General features: G+C 39.1%; 1 protein-coding gene across 2 annotated transcripts in view; it reads right to left on the bottom strand.

The window, feature by feature from the left end:
- Positions 1-1,534: 1,534 nt before the first annotated feature.
- MAP3K5 (mitogen-activated protein kinase kinase kinase 5) overlaps positions 1,535-13,952 on the bottom strand; it is a 212,032-nt gene continuing 199,614 nt past the window's right edge. For both annotated transcript variants that reach the window (XM_024759046.1, XM_024759045.1), the window contains 5 exons: positions 10,218-10,461; positions 5,763-5,875; positions 4,654-4,766; positions 3,033-3,109; positions 1,535-2,321 (listed from right to left, as the gene is read on the bottom strand). In XM_024759046.1, the coding sequence (XP_024614814.1) occupies positions 2,261-2,321; positions 3,033-3,109; positions 4,654-4,766; positions 5,763-5,875; positions 10,218-10,461 (608 nt within the window). In that variant the 3' untranslated portion in view covers positions 1,535-2,260. The remainder of the gene's footprint in view (positions 2,322-3,032; positions 3,110-4,653; positions 4,767-5,762; positions 5,876-10,217; positions 10,462-13,952) is intronic.

The raw sequence follows: 13,952 nt of genomic DNA, 5'->3' as shown, positions 1-13,952 counted from the left end.
GACGGCCACCTCAATGGAAAGGGGCTGTCCCTGTATCTCTCCAGGTGGCACTTGGAATTAGGAGGTGGGGCTTGATAGTTTTAAGTTATCTGTAGAGCTTTGTAAAAAGACCTCTGGGCCCTACCCCAAACCAATAACAACGGTTTCTCTGAGGTGGTAGCATCGATGTAGTTTTCAAAGCATCCAGGTCATGATAATGTGAAGCTGGGTTGAGACTCACTGGCCTAGGTGGATGCCAAAGGCCTTTTAATGCAAACCTTTCATGAAAATTGGGCCATAATGGAATTGCCTTCTTTTGTGACTAAGACCCAGCATTCTGGAAAAAAAGAACAAAAACAAGAATTAAAAAAACCTAGTGATGGTAGTCTGGGAATGTATTATGAACCATGTAGGGAGAGTGGAATATTTGCCCATAGATATAGGGTAAGAGGAAGATCCCAAGGGGAGATTATATCATTAAAGAGTCGGCTGAAGATGGGTAGCATGATCCTATATACGGTCTAAAAAAAGCACTTTACCACTACAGGTGGGGATATGAACTGTGGCTTAATAAAGAAGTTATCCTGTGTTTCAATATGAGTGAAATGATATATCATTTAATTTATACCTCACCTCTTTGAGATTTCCCCACAGGACACAGGAGGCAACTATCTGTCCTCAGGATTGGGATGTAAGAAAAAGATGCACCTATGTTGTTGCAAGTATCAAATGAGGACATATCGGTGAGAACTTTTCGCATACTCTAATGCAATATACAAAAATTATATTGTATGCTGATGGGACTTCCCTGGTGGCGCAGCAGATAAGACTCTGTGCTCCCAATGGGGGGGCCTGGGTTCGATCCCTGATCAGGGAACTAGATCCCACACGCATCCCACAACTTAGAGTTCGCATGCCACGACTAAGGAGACTGTGAGCTGCAATCTAATGCAACCAAATAAATAAATGAATATTAAAAAAAAAAAAATATATATATAGTATGTTGATTTTTACATAGAAGTAAAGATGCCTCCTGTTTTATCAAAGACTGTTCTGTATGGGTCAAATCATGATACAGCTCTGATATTTCTATCTTGCATAATAAACAGGTTCCTCTGTATTTAAGAAATTTGTTTATGACATTCATCCACCTAGGAGCTTCAGACTTCATCCTATTCACATGGGCAGGCTTATAAAATATAATATGTATCCAGCTTAAAATAAAAATATTTCCCTCAAATATGAGAACTAAAATTAAGGGAATAGAAAATGCAGTGTTCTCCACTGAGATGCTATTTGCAGCCCCTTTGAGTACACAATAGTCATCCATGGTAACTTGGGGCCTTGAGAAAAAGACACTGACTTTCTTTTATTCTGTTTTTCCACATTCTCTCTTTTACCACTCTGTAGCCCTGAGGAATAACTTGGACGTCAGTTGTTCTTTGACTACTTGAAGGGAAGACAGATTCTATTTAACATTAGAGATGAAGAAATGGTTAGAATTTCGACACAGTAATTATCTAGATTGCCAAAACAAAATACGAATTCTTTAGAATTTATCAAAACAGTATGTCGAGAGTCTTTTTACTTTTTAGAGTAAATATGACACAAGGGGTAGCTTTAGAACAAGCTAACGTTACTAGGATTCAGGCAGGTGCAACTGGTACAGTTCAGTAGTACATAAATGACTCAAACAAATGTACTCTAGACCGGAAACTTAAGTTACAAAATATAGTCAATATTACAATTAATACAGGTAAGTAAAAACCATTGCTCTCAGATTCTGCACACTTAAAAAGAAACCCATAAACTTTATACAATAATCAAAATCACGCATTTCTACTCCAATTATTAGGGCATATTACAAACACACATAAGCCTAAAAAGTTACGGTCACATTTTGGTTTTGTTCCAGTCATGCACAATCGCATGAAATGTTCTATCTGTTTCGTGTGAAATAAACATTTGGCTGAAGTGCTACAGCCGCTGAATTAACAATATTTCCATAAAAATGTTCAGACTAAAATAATCCCAAACATCGCAGTGTTTAGGATTACTTTGAGAGTCCTTACAAAGAGTCCTTATGAATCATAGAAATAGAAGCAGTTAGGACATTTCAGTGTATTTTGTCTGTTTTGTTTTTTCTAACACGAGTAAACAAATACTGGATTTAAAGTGCTGCTTCTTTCTCCTCTCCCTTCGATTCTCCCTCGCCTAGAAGATCAGGTCTGTATTCGTTTTTAGAATCTCCAAGGAAAGCTGGAAACAAACTGAGCGACAGTCAAGTCTGTTTGTCTCGAAAGTCAGTGATGGCTTTCCACAGTGTACACAGCATCCCTCCCCTGTTTAAAGACAAGAACATGGTGAAGAGATCACTTCATTTGAAACAATGCCCTTGAAATATGAAAGTGACTTCTTAGCTTTCAGTGGCTCTGATCAGAACACGAAGATCCCAAAGTCTTATCACTCATTATGTATTCTTTTTGTATATATTTTCTCCTCATCCCTCCATGCCTTTCCTTTCCACTCCCACAGACTACCAGGGCCCAAAGTGTCATTTTAGGCTTCCTGCACTTTTGAAATGTGTCTTTCTAGAGGTGGGTCAGAGTAATCATTATGTATGTGCTTGGCGTGATGGAAAAAACAAATTATTCTAAGAAACTATCAGATTATAGCAGGTATTTGGATGGCAAATCAGTACCTCATCCTGCTATTTCTATTAAGGATGATGCAATCACGAACCAAATTAGAGCATTTGTTGAAGGCAGCTTTAGAATATCTGTATGCTCTTAATCTGATGCGTTATCAAGAAAAGTCTTCCAGCTGACTCTGCATTTACTGATATAGACACATTGCTTATTAGAGCTCCCGATAATAGCCTGCTACAACTAACTCAGGTTTCTCAGAGCAGCTGAGAACTGGAGAGCTTCACCCAGGACTGTAGAGCTAGTGAGAGCTAGGTAGCGACCCAGGACGGAAAGGACCCAGGCTTCTTGATCTCAGCCCAGTGCTCTTTCCATCATGATGAGACTGAACAGAAAGAAAAGTGGTACCTTAGTCTCAGGCATTTTAAATCATCACGTGTAACATAGTAGAGAACATCTGCTAGTGAATAATCCTCAGCCAAAAACTGTGGAGAAAGTAAAATAGGCACAAATGTAAGATGTTTTATGTACTTTCAGTAAGTCGCAAACTATCCATAATGTAAACATTGGCAAGAATGAAAAAAAAAATCTAAAAGGAAATCCACGAAAAACATAATCTTTTGGAATTATTAGAAAAAAGTTCCCCCTATTACAGAATAATTACAAAGAAATACATCCATATGCCTTCCAGGAGCAAAAAGATTACAGGCAACACAGAATTTCTGATTGGTCTTCTGATGAATAGATAAGACTTGCTTGTAATTATACCTGCTACTTATAAGATAATGTTTTTATTTAGGGTTTACTGCTTTGTAGCTTTATTTTTCTCCAGTGGATAAAAAGTGTTGCTTACACTTAATTTCTGGTAAAATGTACTTTCCAACACTTACTACAAAATCAGAGTCCTGAATTTAAGTGAAGCTTTTAATTCTAAATCTTTTAAGAAGGGCAGTGATTTAGTGGATCATCAATTACTACTCCTTAATTTGGATTTGAACCTAAGTTAGAGGGAAAAATATTTTGATGAACTTGATTGGATACATTATTTCCCATAGGCAAGAGAGTCCTTTAAATTTATTTAATTTGTCATGCAGATTTCTAAGGAGACCCTACATTTTATTTAGTGGTCCAATAAATTATCAAGTCAAGAGAAATACATCTTTATTCTTAGTTGTTTAAAAAATTTAAATATAAAACTGAAATCAATGTAATAGTGTACTGAGGCTCTTTCTATAAAATAATAAAAATATAACCTCTTACTATGTATATATGTGTATACATATTATGTAATCTTAAAACATAAAGAAATGCTATTCATGCTGACTACAAAAGCTCCCTATAGGGAGCAGAGATGAATTAGGTTCTTATAGACATAATATAGTTTATGTAGAAAGTGTCTGTTTCTGCCATAAGTTCACTAACTAGTCCAGTTTATTAAGTAGCAATAAATAGCGGCTGCCCAGTGCAGTCTAAGAATGTCACAAGAGAATTAAAAAGTTAACACACAAGAGAAAGAATCAGAAACAGAAGAACTTTTTTCTTTCAGTTCTGTCTTGATTTTTCCTACTCTTTTTTTTTTTTTTCCTACTCTTTATTTTCAACTCAAAAACATAAAAATCCTTAGGAGTTCTGGACCACAGAGCTTTCACCTGCCCTGCACATTCTGCACCTCTACCCCCAAATAGTTTTCCCTTCTCATCTGCCCCCCACCCCAGAACATCCACACAGATAGTGTATTCCTACATACTCCTTTAGACTTCAGCTCACTGGTCATCTCAAAAAACCTTCCCCAGCTTCTCCCTCCCTCTGTCTCGCAACACTTGATAACCTTTCCTTCACAGAATTGACCAGGACATAATTCCACTTGTATCTATGGGATTATTTGATTATCATCTGCCTACCCTGGTCTGTGAGGGCAGGGTTGGGTCTGCATTTCTCACCAGTGTACCCCCTGTGCCTAGCACATAGTAGGCATCAACATTATGAAACAAAGTGAAAGAATGCTTGTCCCACAGAATGTCTTCTTTACCCGACTTATAGTGTCTTCATCGGCTCCATTTTCTCTCAGCCATTCAGTAAGTTCGGAATCTTCAGTATTTGTGCCAGGAGAATTCAGGTGACACACAGGCAACCCTGGAATATCTAGAACAGCATGGAGAGGAGTGAAGGACGTTCTTAGCTTCAGCTAACAGAGGTCATCTGAGACCCTCCTGGTCAACATTTATTGATACTTTAAAAGATTTTTCTCTATCAGAGTATAATTAATAGAAACCATTGAGATTGGTAGTCTACATGATAATATAAATAAAACTTTTTAACACTGCTTACTATACTAGTAAATGGAGAGTCAGTGACAATAATTAATGATACTCCCACCTTATAGTTTCACGTCAATTTTATAGCTTCGTAGAATAAAATGGTACACCAAAATTGTACTGTGTTTTTCATGCAACAAAGATAAGCATGATTAGCAGAGCGCCATATAATTATAATAATCTCTTTTTCCACTATTTGCAATAATATGGAAGGACCATACATCTGAACAAAAAAAATATGAACCTTATTTTCCTCTAAAAAGGCTAAATAAGATTGTCTAAAGATTGTCTTTCATACCCAATTTCTCACAGAATAGATTTCGTCAAAGTTCCATCTGACTTTTTTAAAAAATTGAGATAAAATTGACATATAACATTGTATTAGTTTAAGGTGTATCCTAACTTATGACTTTTTATTACTGTATCTTGATTCTGTTTAAGCCTTGTCAAGTTATAAGGGGGGGTGGGAACACTAGAAAACACAGAATACAAATGCAAAATGACAAAAAATATTATCTTATTCTAGTAATTTCATTGTGAAATCTTAAAAAGAAATAAGGACAAAAAGATGGAGAGCCCTACTTCAATAATACATAATCTCGGGAAACGGTGATTATGAATCGTCTTACTTTTACCGCACTTATAAGAAATGACAGCTTTGCTACCATTAAGAATTGGATTTTTTTTAAGGCAACTCCTGCTTGTAGTTGTGGGACAAGTGACAGATGCTGATTAAGCCATGACATAAAGCTACCTGTTGGCTTCCTGGCTTTTTGTGGCAGCCTGATTGAACAGTATTACTTTAAAATTTTCTGCTATTCACCTATTGGTTGGGACTTAAGCTTCAGGTGCTTAATTTCTTGGTCTTTTTCTTCAATAGCTTGATGAAGAAGTGCTTGTAATTCTTTCTCTTTCTGAACCAATTCTTCCAGTAATCTGCGGAAGGAAATTATATTGGTTGACAGGATAATAAAGCTAGAGCAGACACAGAGTGATCTCCTAGGCAAGGGCTTCTCACGCTGTCATGAACACAGACACCCCTGGGATTGTATTAAAATGCAGATTCTGATCCAGTAGCCTGGGGCTGGGGAGCGTTAGGGGAGGGACCTCTGAGCTTCTGCATTTCTAATGAGCTCCCAGCTGATACTCATGTTGCTGGTCCACAGACCCCCAGGTTGAGCAGCGAAGCTCTAGAAGGTGTGTTTCCAGACAAGAATTTAAAACTTCCACCCCCAGTTGTCTGCCAAAATCTTCAGGGATGTTGTTCTGTTTCTTTTTATGACCATAAATGGCAAAAAAGTTTATATATGATATTAACAGACCTATATTCTACATGTGTGGCCCCGCATCAAAAACAGTGTGTCAATATGGGTAATACAATAGGCAATGCAAAGCAGAAAGGTAGTCACTTTTTTTAAACTATGAAAATTTGAGAAGTAACTATAGGTGAGGCCACCTATAGTACCTGGCATATAATAAATCCTCAATAAATGTTAATGGTGGTTGCTTGGGTTGTTGTGGTTGTTACTGTTATTTCTCTCCTTCTAAGGGGAGCAGTGAAGTGGGTAAAAGGATAGCTGTGTTCCTGGTACATTCAGTTCCCAGCTGGCATCTGATGCATTCTCCAAAGAAACAAGGAGAAATATTATTACACATAGTTCTTACCCATGAAAGGTTCACTATACAACTGAGAGCCAAGTGGTAACCCACTCACCATTCTCAACACAGTTTTCTGGGAAAACATTCCAGGTTGTGAAGAGAGATGTTCTGATTTTTTAGAAAACCATCTTCAAGTAACTTGGATTCAGAATTATAACAATTTAAGATACATAATTATTTATAAGATCATCAAGGTACATTGTTGCATGCCCTATAGCTCTTAGCAAGCTGTATTTATTTTACTTTCTGAGTAGTGACAGATTTAACTCAGGGCCAGATTCCATTCCAAAAGTTTGTTTCTGCTTCAGCTGACATGGTCTGAAGACAGCCCAGCCCGACAGAAGGCAGCCCTGGGCCTTGTATCCTGGTTCAGCCACCCACTTCCTGTGTTAACCTTGACAAATGACTTAACGCCTCTGGGCTTCAGTTTTCTCATTTGTCAAAAGGAAAAGTAGAACTTCCTGAAAGGATTGCTGTGAGCACTAAATGAGACAGTATAGGTAAAGTGCCAAGCACAGTGCCTGGCCTTTAAGAAGGGCTGTTTTGTTCCCTGCTGCCGCCTCAGGCCCCAGAAAAGAGGCCATCCAGGGCTTAATAGGGTTTTTTTCCCTGACCCCCAGGCTCCACCCCTTTTCCACACAACAGAGACACGTGAGGCCATTAGGTACGAGAAAGGGTCACAGTAGAGTAGGTAGCAGAGGTGAGACAAAAGGAAAACACAATGAGAGGCAGACAGAAAGTGGTTCCAGGAAGACAGTGTGTTTAAAGACAATTGCACAACTGCAGAGTAAACGGTGCACAATTAGGTGGATTAAGCAGTAGGAACTGAAAGCAAGAGGGAAGCAGAGGATTAAGGGAGACTTTTATCTACTCTAATACGAATGATATTCAAAGAAATGGATAGCAAGCTCATTATGAATTTTTTTTAAGTTGGCAACTTTTTGGTCTGGTATATATTTTTGTCTTTCTCGCTAATTTACGTGTATGGAATAGTGACAGCATATTCTTATTGTTTTTCTCAAAGAACACAAGTGAAATTTTCTAGAATTTAACCCATGTTTACCTAGACTATATATTTCCTTTTTATCTTAAAAGCCAGAACGTAATATTGGAAGCAAAGCATTGACAGGCCACCTCATTTGTCCCAAATCCAGCTCTCAAAATTATTTATTTTAAGGGCATATCCACCCAGTCCATCAGTTTTATTTTTACTTTGTCTTCAGTTAGTAGGGAAATCCTTTGAAACCAAGGCAAATGACTGCCTCTCTGTTCCAGAGACGTTTGCCAAGGATCAGCCATGAGGTCAATTTTTTAACTCAGATGGGTGTGGGTGGGGAGCTGGGTTGATGGGTAATTCCAGAATTGCAGGAAAGGGAAATGAGATAACCAGTCAGCTCCTCCTGAGTTCGATTTTAACTACCTCTGCAGTACTGTCCCGACTCCTTGTGTGAAGCAAATTATTGTCAGAACGTTTTCTGTAAGCATATACTTTAAGTAAAGCATACATTCTAAAGCTATTTTGTTATTTTCTGCCATTTAGTATTATCGATAATCCAATCATCAAGAGCTGGATAAACGTGATGTATCTTTATCAGTGATTATCCTAAATATAAGCTTAAGATTTCTAGCCCGAGGGTTTACAAGCTTTCCTAAAATCACACTAACATTTCCTCAATTTATTTTGCAATATATGTACATCTATATATGTAAAGCAAGGAATATTCCACTGAAAGCTACAAGGACCAATATAGACATGACCAGCCCCTGGTCAGCACTTGGACAGAAGCAGCTGCCCCTTCTTTAAATCCTAAGTGAAGTGAATGTTGTACCTGGTCTCACTTTTCTGGGGGTGATGGAGCTGTGGGAGATCCTACTAGAAAAAGAAAAAAGGAGGCCAACAACCATATAGATTTCACAGATACATGTGTAAATACACAGAGAAAAAACAAACGAGTGGGCCCTTGTAAGAACTGTTAACAACATACTAATGTAGTAAAGAAATGTGGTCAGTCTTGCGGGCAGACGTGGGAAGCAGGCCCTCAGCTAGCTTAAGACCCTCAGAAAAGAGATGTGAAGACTTGAAGAAAGCAGCCGGAGAAAGGCAGCCCTCAGGGACTACAGATGGATCGAGCATGGTGGACAGATGGCGGGGACGGGGTGTAAGTCAGGGTAACGCAAATGGACTGAGGAGAGAAGGAAAAGACTGCACTCAGGAGAGACACGTTCTAGTGACATAAGCCAGGATACGTAGACGGAAGGTTCAGGGGCCAGAGGAGCAAATGCACCAGCTCACTGGTAAATAAAGTAGCTCTACTGTCTGGACGGCATGGGCAGGGCAGGGTTGGGTGGCTGGACCCAAATAGTTATGAGTGCACTTTCCTCCTCCGAGCATCAGAGAAGGGTATGAAAAAACAACTCCAGTAAACTGAAGAGAAGTGACTGAAGTCGACGGCTACGATAATGGATGGAGCGTCCTAATGGGACTATTACTTGAGAAGAGCAGGAAGATTTCGATGAAGTCTTAGAAAAGGCTCCCGTTCTTTTCCACTAAGCAACAGAGATGCGAAGTAAAGAGCTGGGTTTCAGAGGACAAGACTGGGATAAGGAAGTCAGAAAGCCACTTTCCCTTTATTCAGAAAGGTTTCTGTATGTAAATCACAGAAGATATGTATGGATTTACTTAATCATGCAACTAAAATTCATGTTTCTAAATATAGGATGAGGTTTGTACTACTCATACAAGCTTGGTATTCAAGCTTATCAAAAACCTGAACTTATGACTAGAAATAAAATGGTTTTATCTCCCCGGTGAACAACTTGGATTTTCAACTAAGCTTGCTAAATATTTGAACCACATTTATTGATTCACTCCAAAAAAAATAGTTTTCCCTGTCAAAACCCAAAGTCATAAAGTCAGTTGCCCACATGTCAACTGTAACCAGCACAGGAAGCTATAAATCATAAAGATTCAGACCTTGAACTGTGCCAACATCTGTGAAGAACAGGAAATATTTACTGTTCATTTAATAACCTGATCATGTGGGTTCGGTGTTATCAAGCTCTCAAAGAAAAATTAAACTCCAGATATGACACAGCATATTAAAAATAAAGCAGAATCACAAATGTGGTCAACAGATCATCCTTTCAAAGTTTTAAAATGAAAAGCTTTTGAACCATTAATTTTATCTCCTCCAGAACAGAGCTCTTCCTCTCCTGAAAGAACCTGATATTCCAAATCACAGGCTCTCAAGAACACAAACTCTCTGCCTGTCTCTCAGCTATCTGTTGGATGGTACACGCTGCTCTGAGTCTGCATCCCAGAGAGTCTGTGAGGTTACAACTAAGTTACTCTGAAAATCTCAGTGCACTTGGAGATAAAGCAGTGATCAAAGAAGAGCTGCTGAAGGACTGTACTGGTAGAAGCAGAAAACGTATTTGACTAAAAAGACTAATAAATCTCTCGTTTTAATGAATAAAGCATTAAATCAAGTTTATATGAATGGGATAAAGGAATAATATTTTGTATATTCTGCAGACCAATCTTTAAAGTAGACCCCAAACACATGCAGTTATATAAAAGTAAGAAAAAAGAACCCACCCATGTCAGAATAGGACTTACCTATTTGTTTCTATTTTCATCCTTCCAAGCTGTACATTCAGCGATCGGTGAGCACTCTGGGAGTCGTGGGATACAGTAGAACTGAGTGTGCTCACCCCTGAGGTGGCCACAGCATCTTCAAGGACCACATGAGGTCTTCGGACAGTTTGATTTGAAGGCTGTTCTTCATGGTCATCTTCTGCATCCAAGTCTTCTTGATCGGCGGTATCACTCTCAGATGCGAGGCTAAAATGTGGCCTCAGTTCTGTTAAGCATACGATCAACAACACTGTTAATGAAATAAGGATGATTGCTTTAATTTCTTAAGACATGAATGTCATCTCCCCTGCTATCAGTAAGAGATGTATTCCCAACTGCTTTTCCAAAAGTGATGACGGATTTCTGCACATTACTTTAGATTTGTTTTTCCAGTGAATTTGCAAAATTCACAAGATGTATAAACTCAGAATGATCTAACTCAAACAGAAGAGAAACTTCCACGCTGCGCATAAGGTACGTGGGAAATATGTTAAAATCAGAAAGCAATTATATAAAAACCTGTTAAGAATATAAAAATTTGTTTACACAATTAAAATTCGTATTTTCAATTATATAATATCTGGCAACTATTAACTCACTTAGAAATGAGGAAATTGAGATATAGAGAGATTGTATAAACAAAAGTAAGAACACAGAATGCTTTTTGCTTGTAACATTCAAAAGGTAAGGGGGGGGGCGTGTACTGAAAATGCCACACAATGCTTATATTCATTCTAGAAGACTATCTACTTTTGACTATTGGGTTAATTTTTGGTGTGTGTCCTACCCTAACCTGTTGACTAACCATTGAAATCTAAAGTGTAAAAGTTACAAGTCTCCAGCCTAAAAACGCTGTATGACACGAGTTCATCTGCATGTCACTTCAGAACTGGGGTGATACCTTCCCATGGGAAAAACTATTAAATTGTGATTAGGTTCTCAAAATGGCCCCCCAAAGGAATTACATTCATAATTTAAGTGAAATCAGGGTAGCAGAAATACTGGGTCTTGGTTCCATATGCTATGACACATGGAACTTTTTTTTTTTTTGAATGAAAGATTCTTTAAATTCTATAGTCTTTTACAACTTTTGAAAGTTTCACACACGATTTTATATAAACCCATAATAACCCTTATTTTCCCTCTACCCTCGCATTGCCCCTCCCCCGTTCCCTCTCCCCACTGGTAAACACTTGTTTGTTCTCTGTATTAGTGAGTCTGCTTCTTTGTTTCATTCACTAGTTTGTTGTCTTTTTTAGATTCCACATATATGTGATAATAATATTTGTGGAAAGTTTGTATTTGTCTTTCTCTGACTTATTTCACTTAGCATAATGCCCTCCAAGTCCATCCATGTTGCTGCAAAGGGCAAATTTTCATTTTTGTATGGCTGAGTAGTATTACACACACACACACACACACACACACACACACACACACACACACACATCTTCTTTAGCCATTCATCTGTTGACACCTTGGCAGTTGTAAATAACGCTGCTATGAACATTGGGGTATGTGTATCTTTTCAAATTACTGCTTTTGTTTCTTTTGGATATATCCCCAGGAGTGGAATTACTGGGTCATATGGTAGGTCTGTTTTTAGTTTTTTGAGAAACCTCCATACTGTTCTCCACAGTGGCTGCACCCATTTACATTCCCACCAACAGTGTAGGAGGGTTCCCTTTCCTCCACCTCCTCACCAACATTTGTTATTTGTGTTCTTTTTTAAAAATTTATTTATTTTTGGCTGTGTTGGGTCTTCGTTTCTGTGCGTGGGCTTTCTCTAGTTGCGGCGAGTGGGGGCCGCTCTTCATCGCGGTGTACGGACCTCTCACTGTCATGGCCTCTCTTGTTGCGGAGCACAAGCTCCAGACACGCAGGCTCAGTAGTTGTGGCTCACGGGCCTAGTTGCTCCGCGGCATGTGGGATCTTCCCAGACCAGGGCTCGAACCCGTGGCCCCTGCATTGGCAGGCAGATTCTCAACCACTGCGCCACCAGGGAAGCCCTTTATTTATTTATTTATTTATTTATTAATATTTGTGTTCTTTTTAATGACAGCCATTCCTTGTAGGAGGGTTCCCTTTCCTCCACCTCCTCACCAACATTTGTTATTTGTGTTCTTTTTTAAAAATTTATTTATTTTTGGCTGTGTTGGGTCTTCGTTTCTGTGCGTGGGCTTTCTCTAGTTGCGGCGAGTGGGGGCCGCTCTTCATCGCGGTGTACGGACCTCTCACTGTCATGGCCTCTCTTGTTGCAGAGCACAAGCTCCAGACACGCAGGCTCAGTAGTTGTGGCTCACGGGCCTAGTTGCTCCGCGGCATGTGGGATCTTCCCAGACCAGGGCTCGAACCCGTGGCCCCTGCATTGGCAGGCAGATTCTCAACCACTGCGCCACCAGGGAAGCCCTTTATTTATTTATTTTTTAATATTTGTGTTCTTTTTAATGACAGCCATTCTGACAGGTCTGAGGTGATGTCTCATTGTGGGGCACCTGGAACTTTCATTAGATCACAGAACCCACCGAGAATCTGATGAAAGCCAATGGAGATTCTCCCCAGAAGAGAAGCACATTCATACAGCATTTTCCCTGGATTTCCTGAGGGCTCACTGACTCCCTGCAGCCTGTTCCGAGTGTCTGTGAACCACAAGTTAAGAGCCCCTGTGCTGGGGGAGGGCTCTTAAGTGGGAGGGATGCAAGACCCCTCCCACCACTCCAGTATAGCCCTATGGCAACCAAAGGGCCTACCCATCGCCAAATCCTCCAGGTAACTTTTCTTTCTTTGCCTTACTGACCTGTGTATGGTATTCTCCTTTAAATCTTTGCTGCTGCTTCTCTTCGTCAGAGCCTTTTTGTCTACTACCTGTCCCTTAAAAGCTGGAACCTGAATTCCATTCTTCAGTTTTATGTTTCTACTTACTCTCCATGGATGAGCTCATTAAAATCTATGAGAGTAAGTACATGTGATGTGTGGATGACAATCTAGCCTGATTCTGTTACATCCAATACCTCTAAATATTCCTGTGCAGGAAGCACTTCAAATTCAACGATCTAAACAAGAACTCATCTTTTGCTCATAACAAAACCAGAGTGCCCTTTTTAGGGCCAGGTTTATGTAGCCCTGACTTCCTTTACCAATCTGTGTTTATTTTCAATTTTTTTTTTATCATGGTGAAACAATGCATGACATAAAATGTACCATTTTAACCATTTCTAAAGGTACATTTTAGTAGTGTTATGTTCACATTATTTTTCAACTCATCTCCAGAACTTCGTCATCTTGCAAAACTGAAACAGTTCTGCATTCTCCCCTCCCTCCTGTCCTCGGCAACCACCATTCTACTTTCTGTGTCTATGAATTTGACTGCTATTGACACCTCGTGAAAGTGGAATCAGGCAGCATCTGCCTTTTTGTTACTGGCTTATTTCGCTTAGCATACGTCTTTAAGGTTTATCCATGTTGTAACATGTGTCAGAATCTCCTTCCTTTTCAAGGCTGAATAATATTCCATTGTATGAATATACCACATTTTGTTTATCCATTCATCTATCATTGGACACTTGTGTTGCTTCTACCTCTTGGCTATTGTGAATAAAGCTGCTATGGACTTGGGTATGCAAATATCTCTTTGAGATCCTGCTTTCAATTCTTCTGAATATATACCCAGAAGAGGAATTGCTGGAACATATGGTAGTTCTATTTTTTTTTTTTTTT

Source organism: Neophocaena asiaeorientalis, unplaced genomic scaffold (genome assembly GCF_003031525.2).
Source record: "Neophocaena asiaeorientalis asiaeorientalis breed wild unplaced genomic scaffold, Neophocaena_asiaeorientalis_V1.1 scaffold5, whole genome shotgun sequence".
Lineage (NCBI taxonomy): Eukaryota > Metazoa > Chordata > Mammalia > Artiodactyla > Phocoenidae > Neophocaena > Neophocaena asiaeorientalis.
This window is presented reverse-complemented; position numbering and strand designations above follow the sequence as displayed.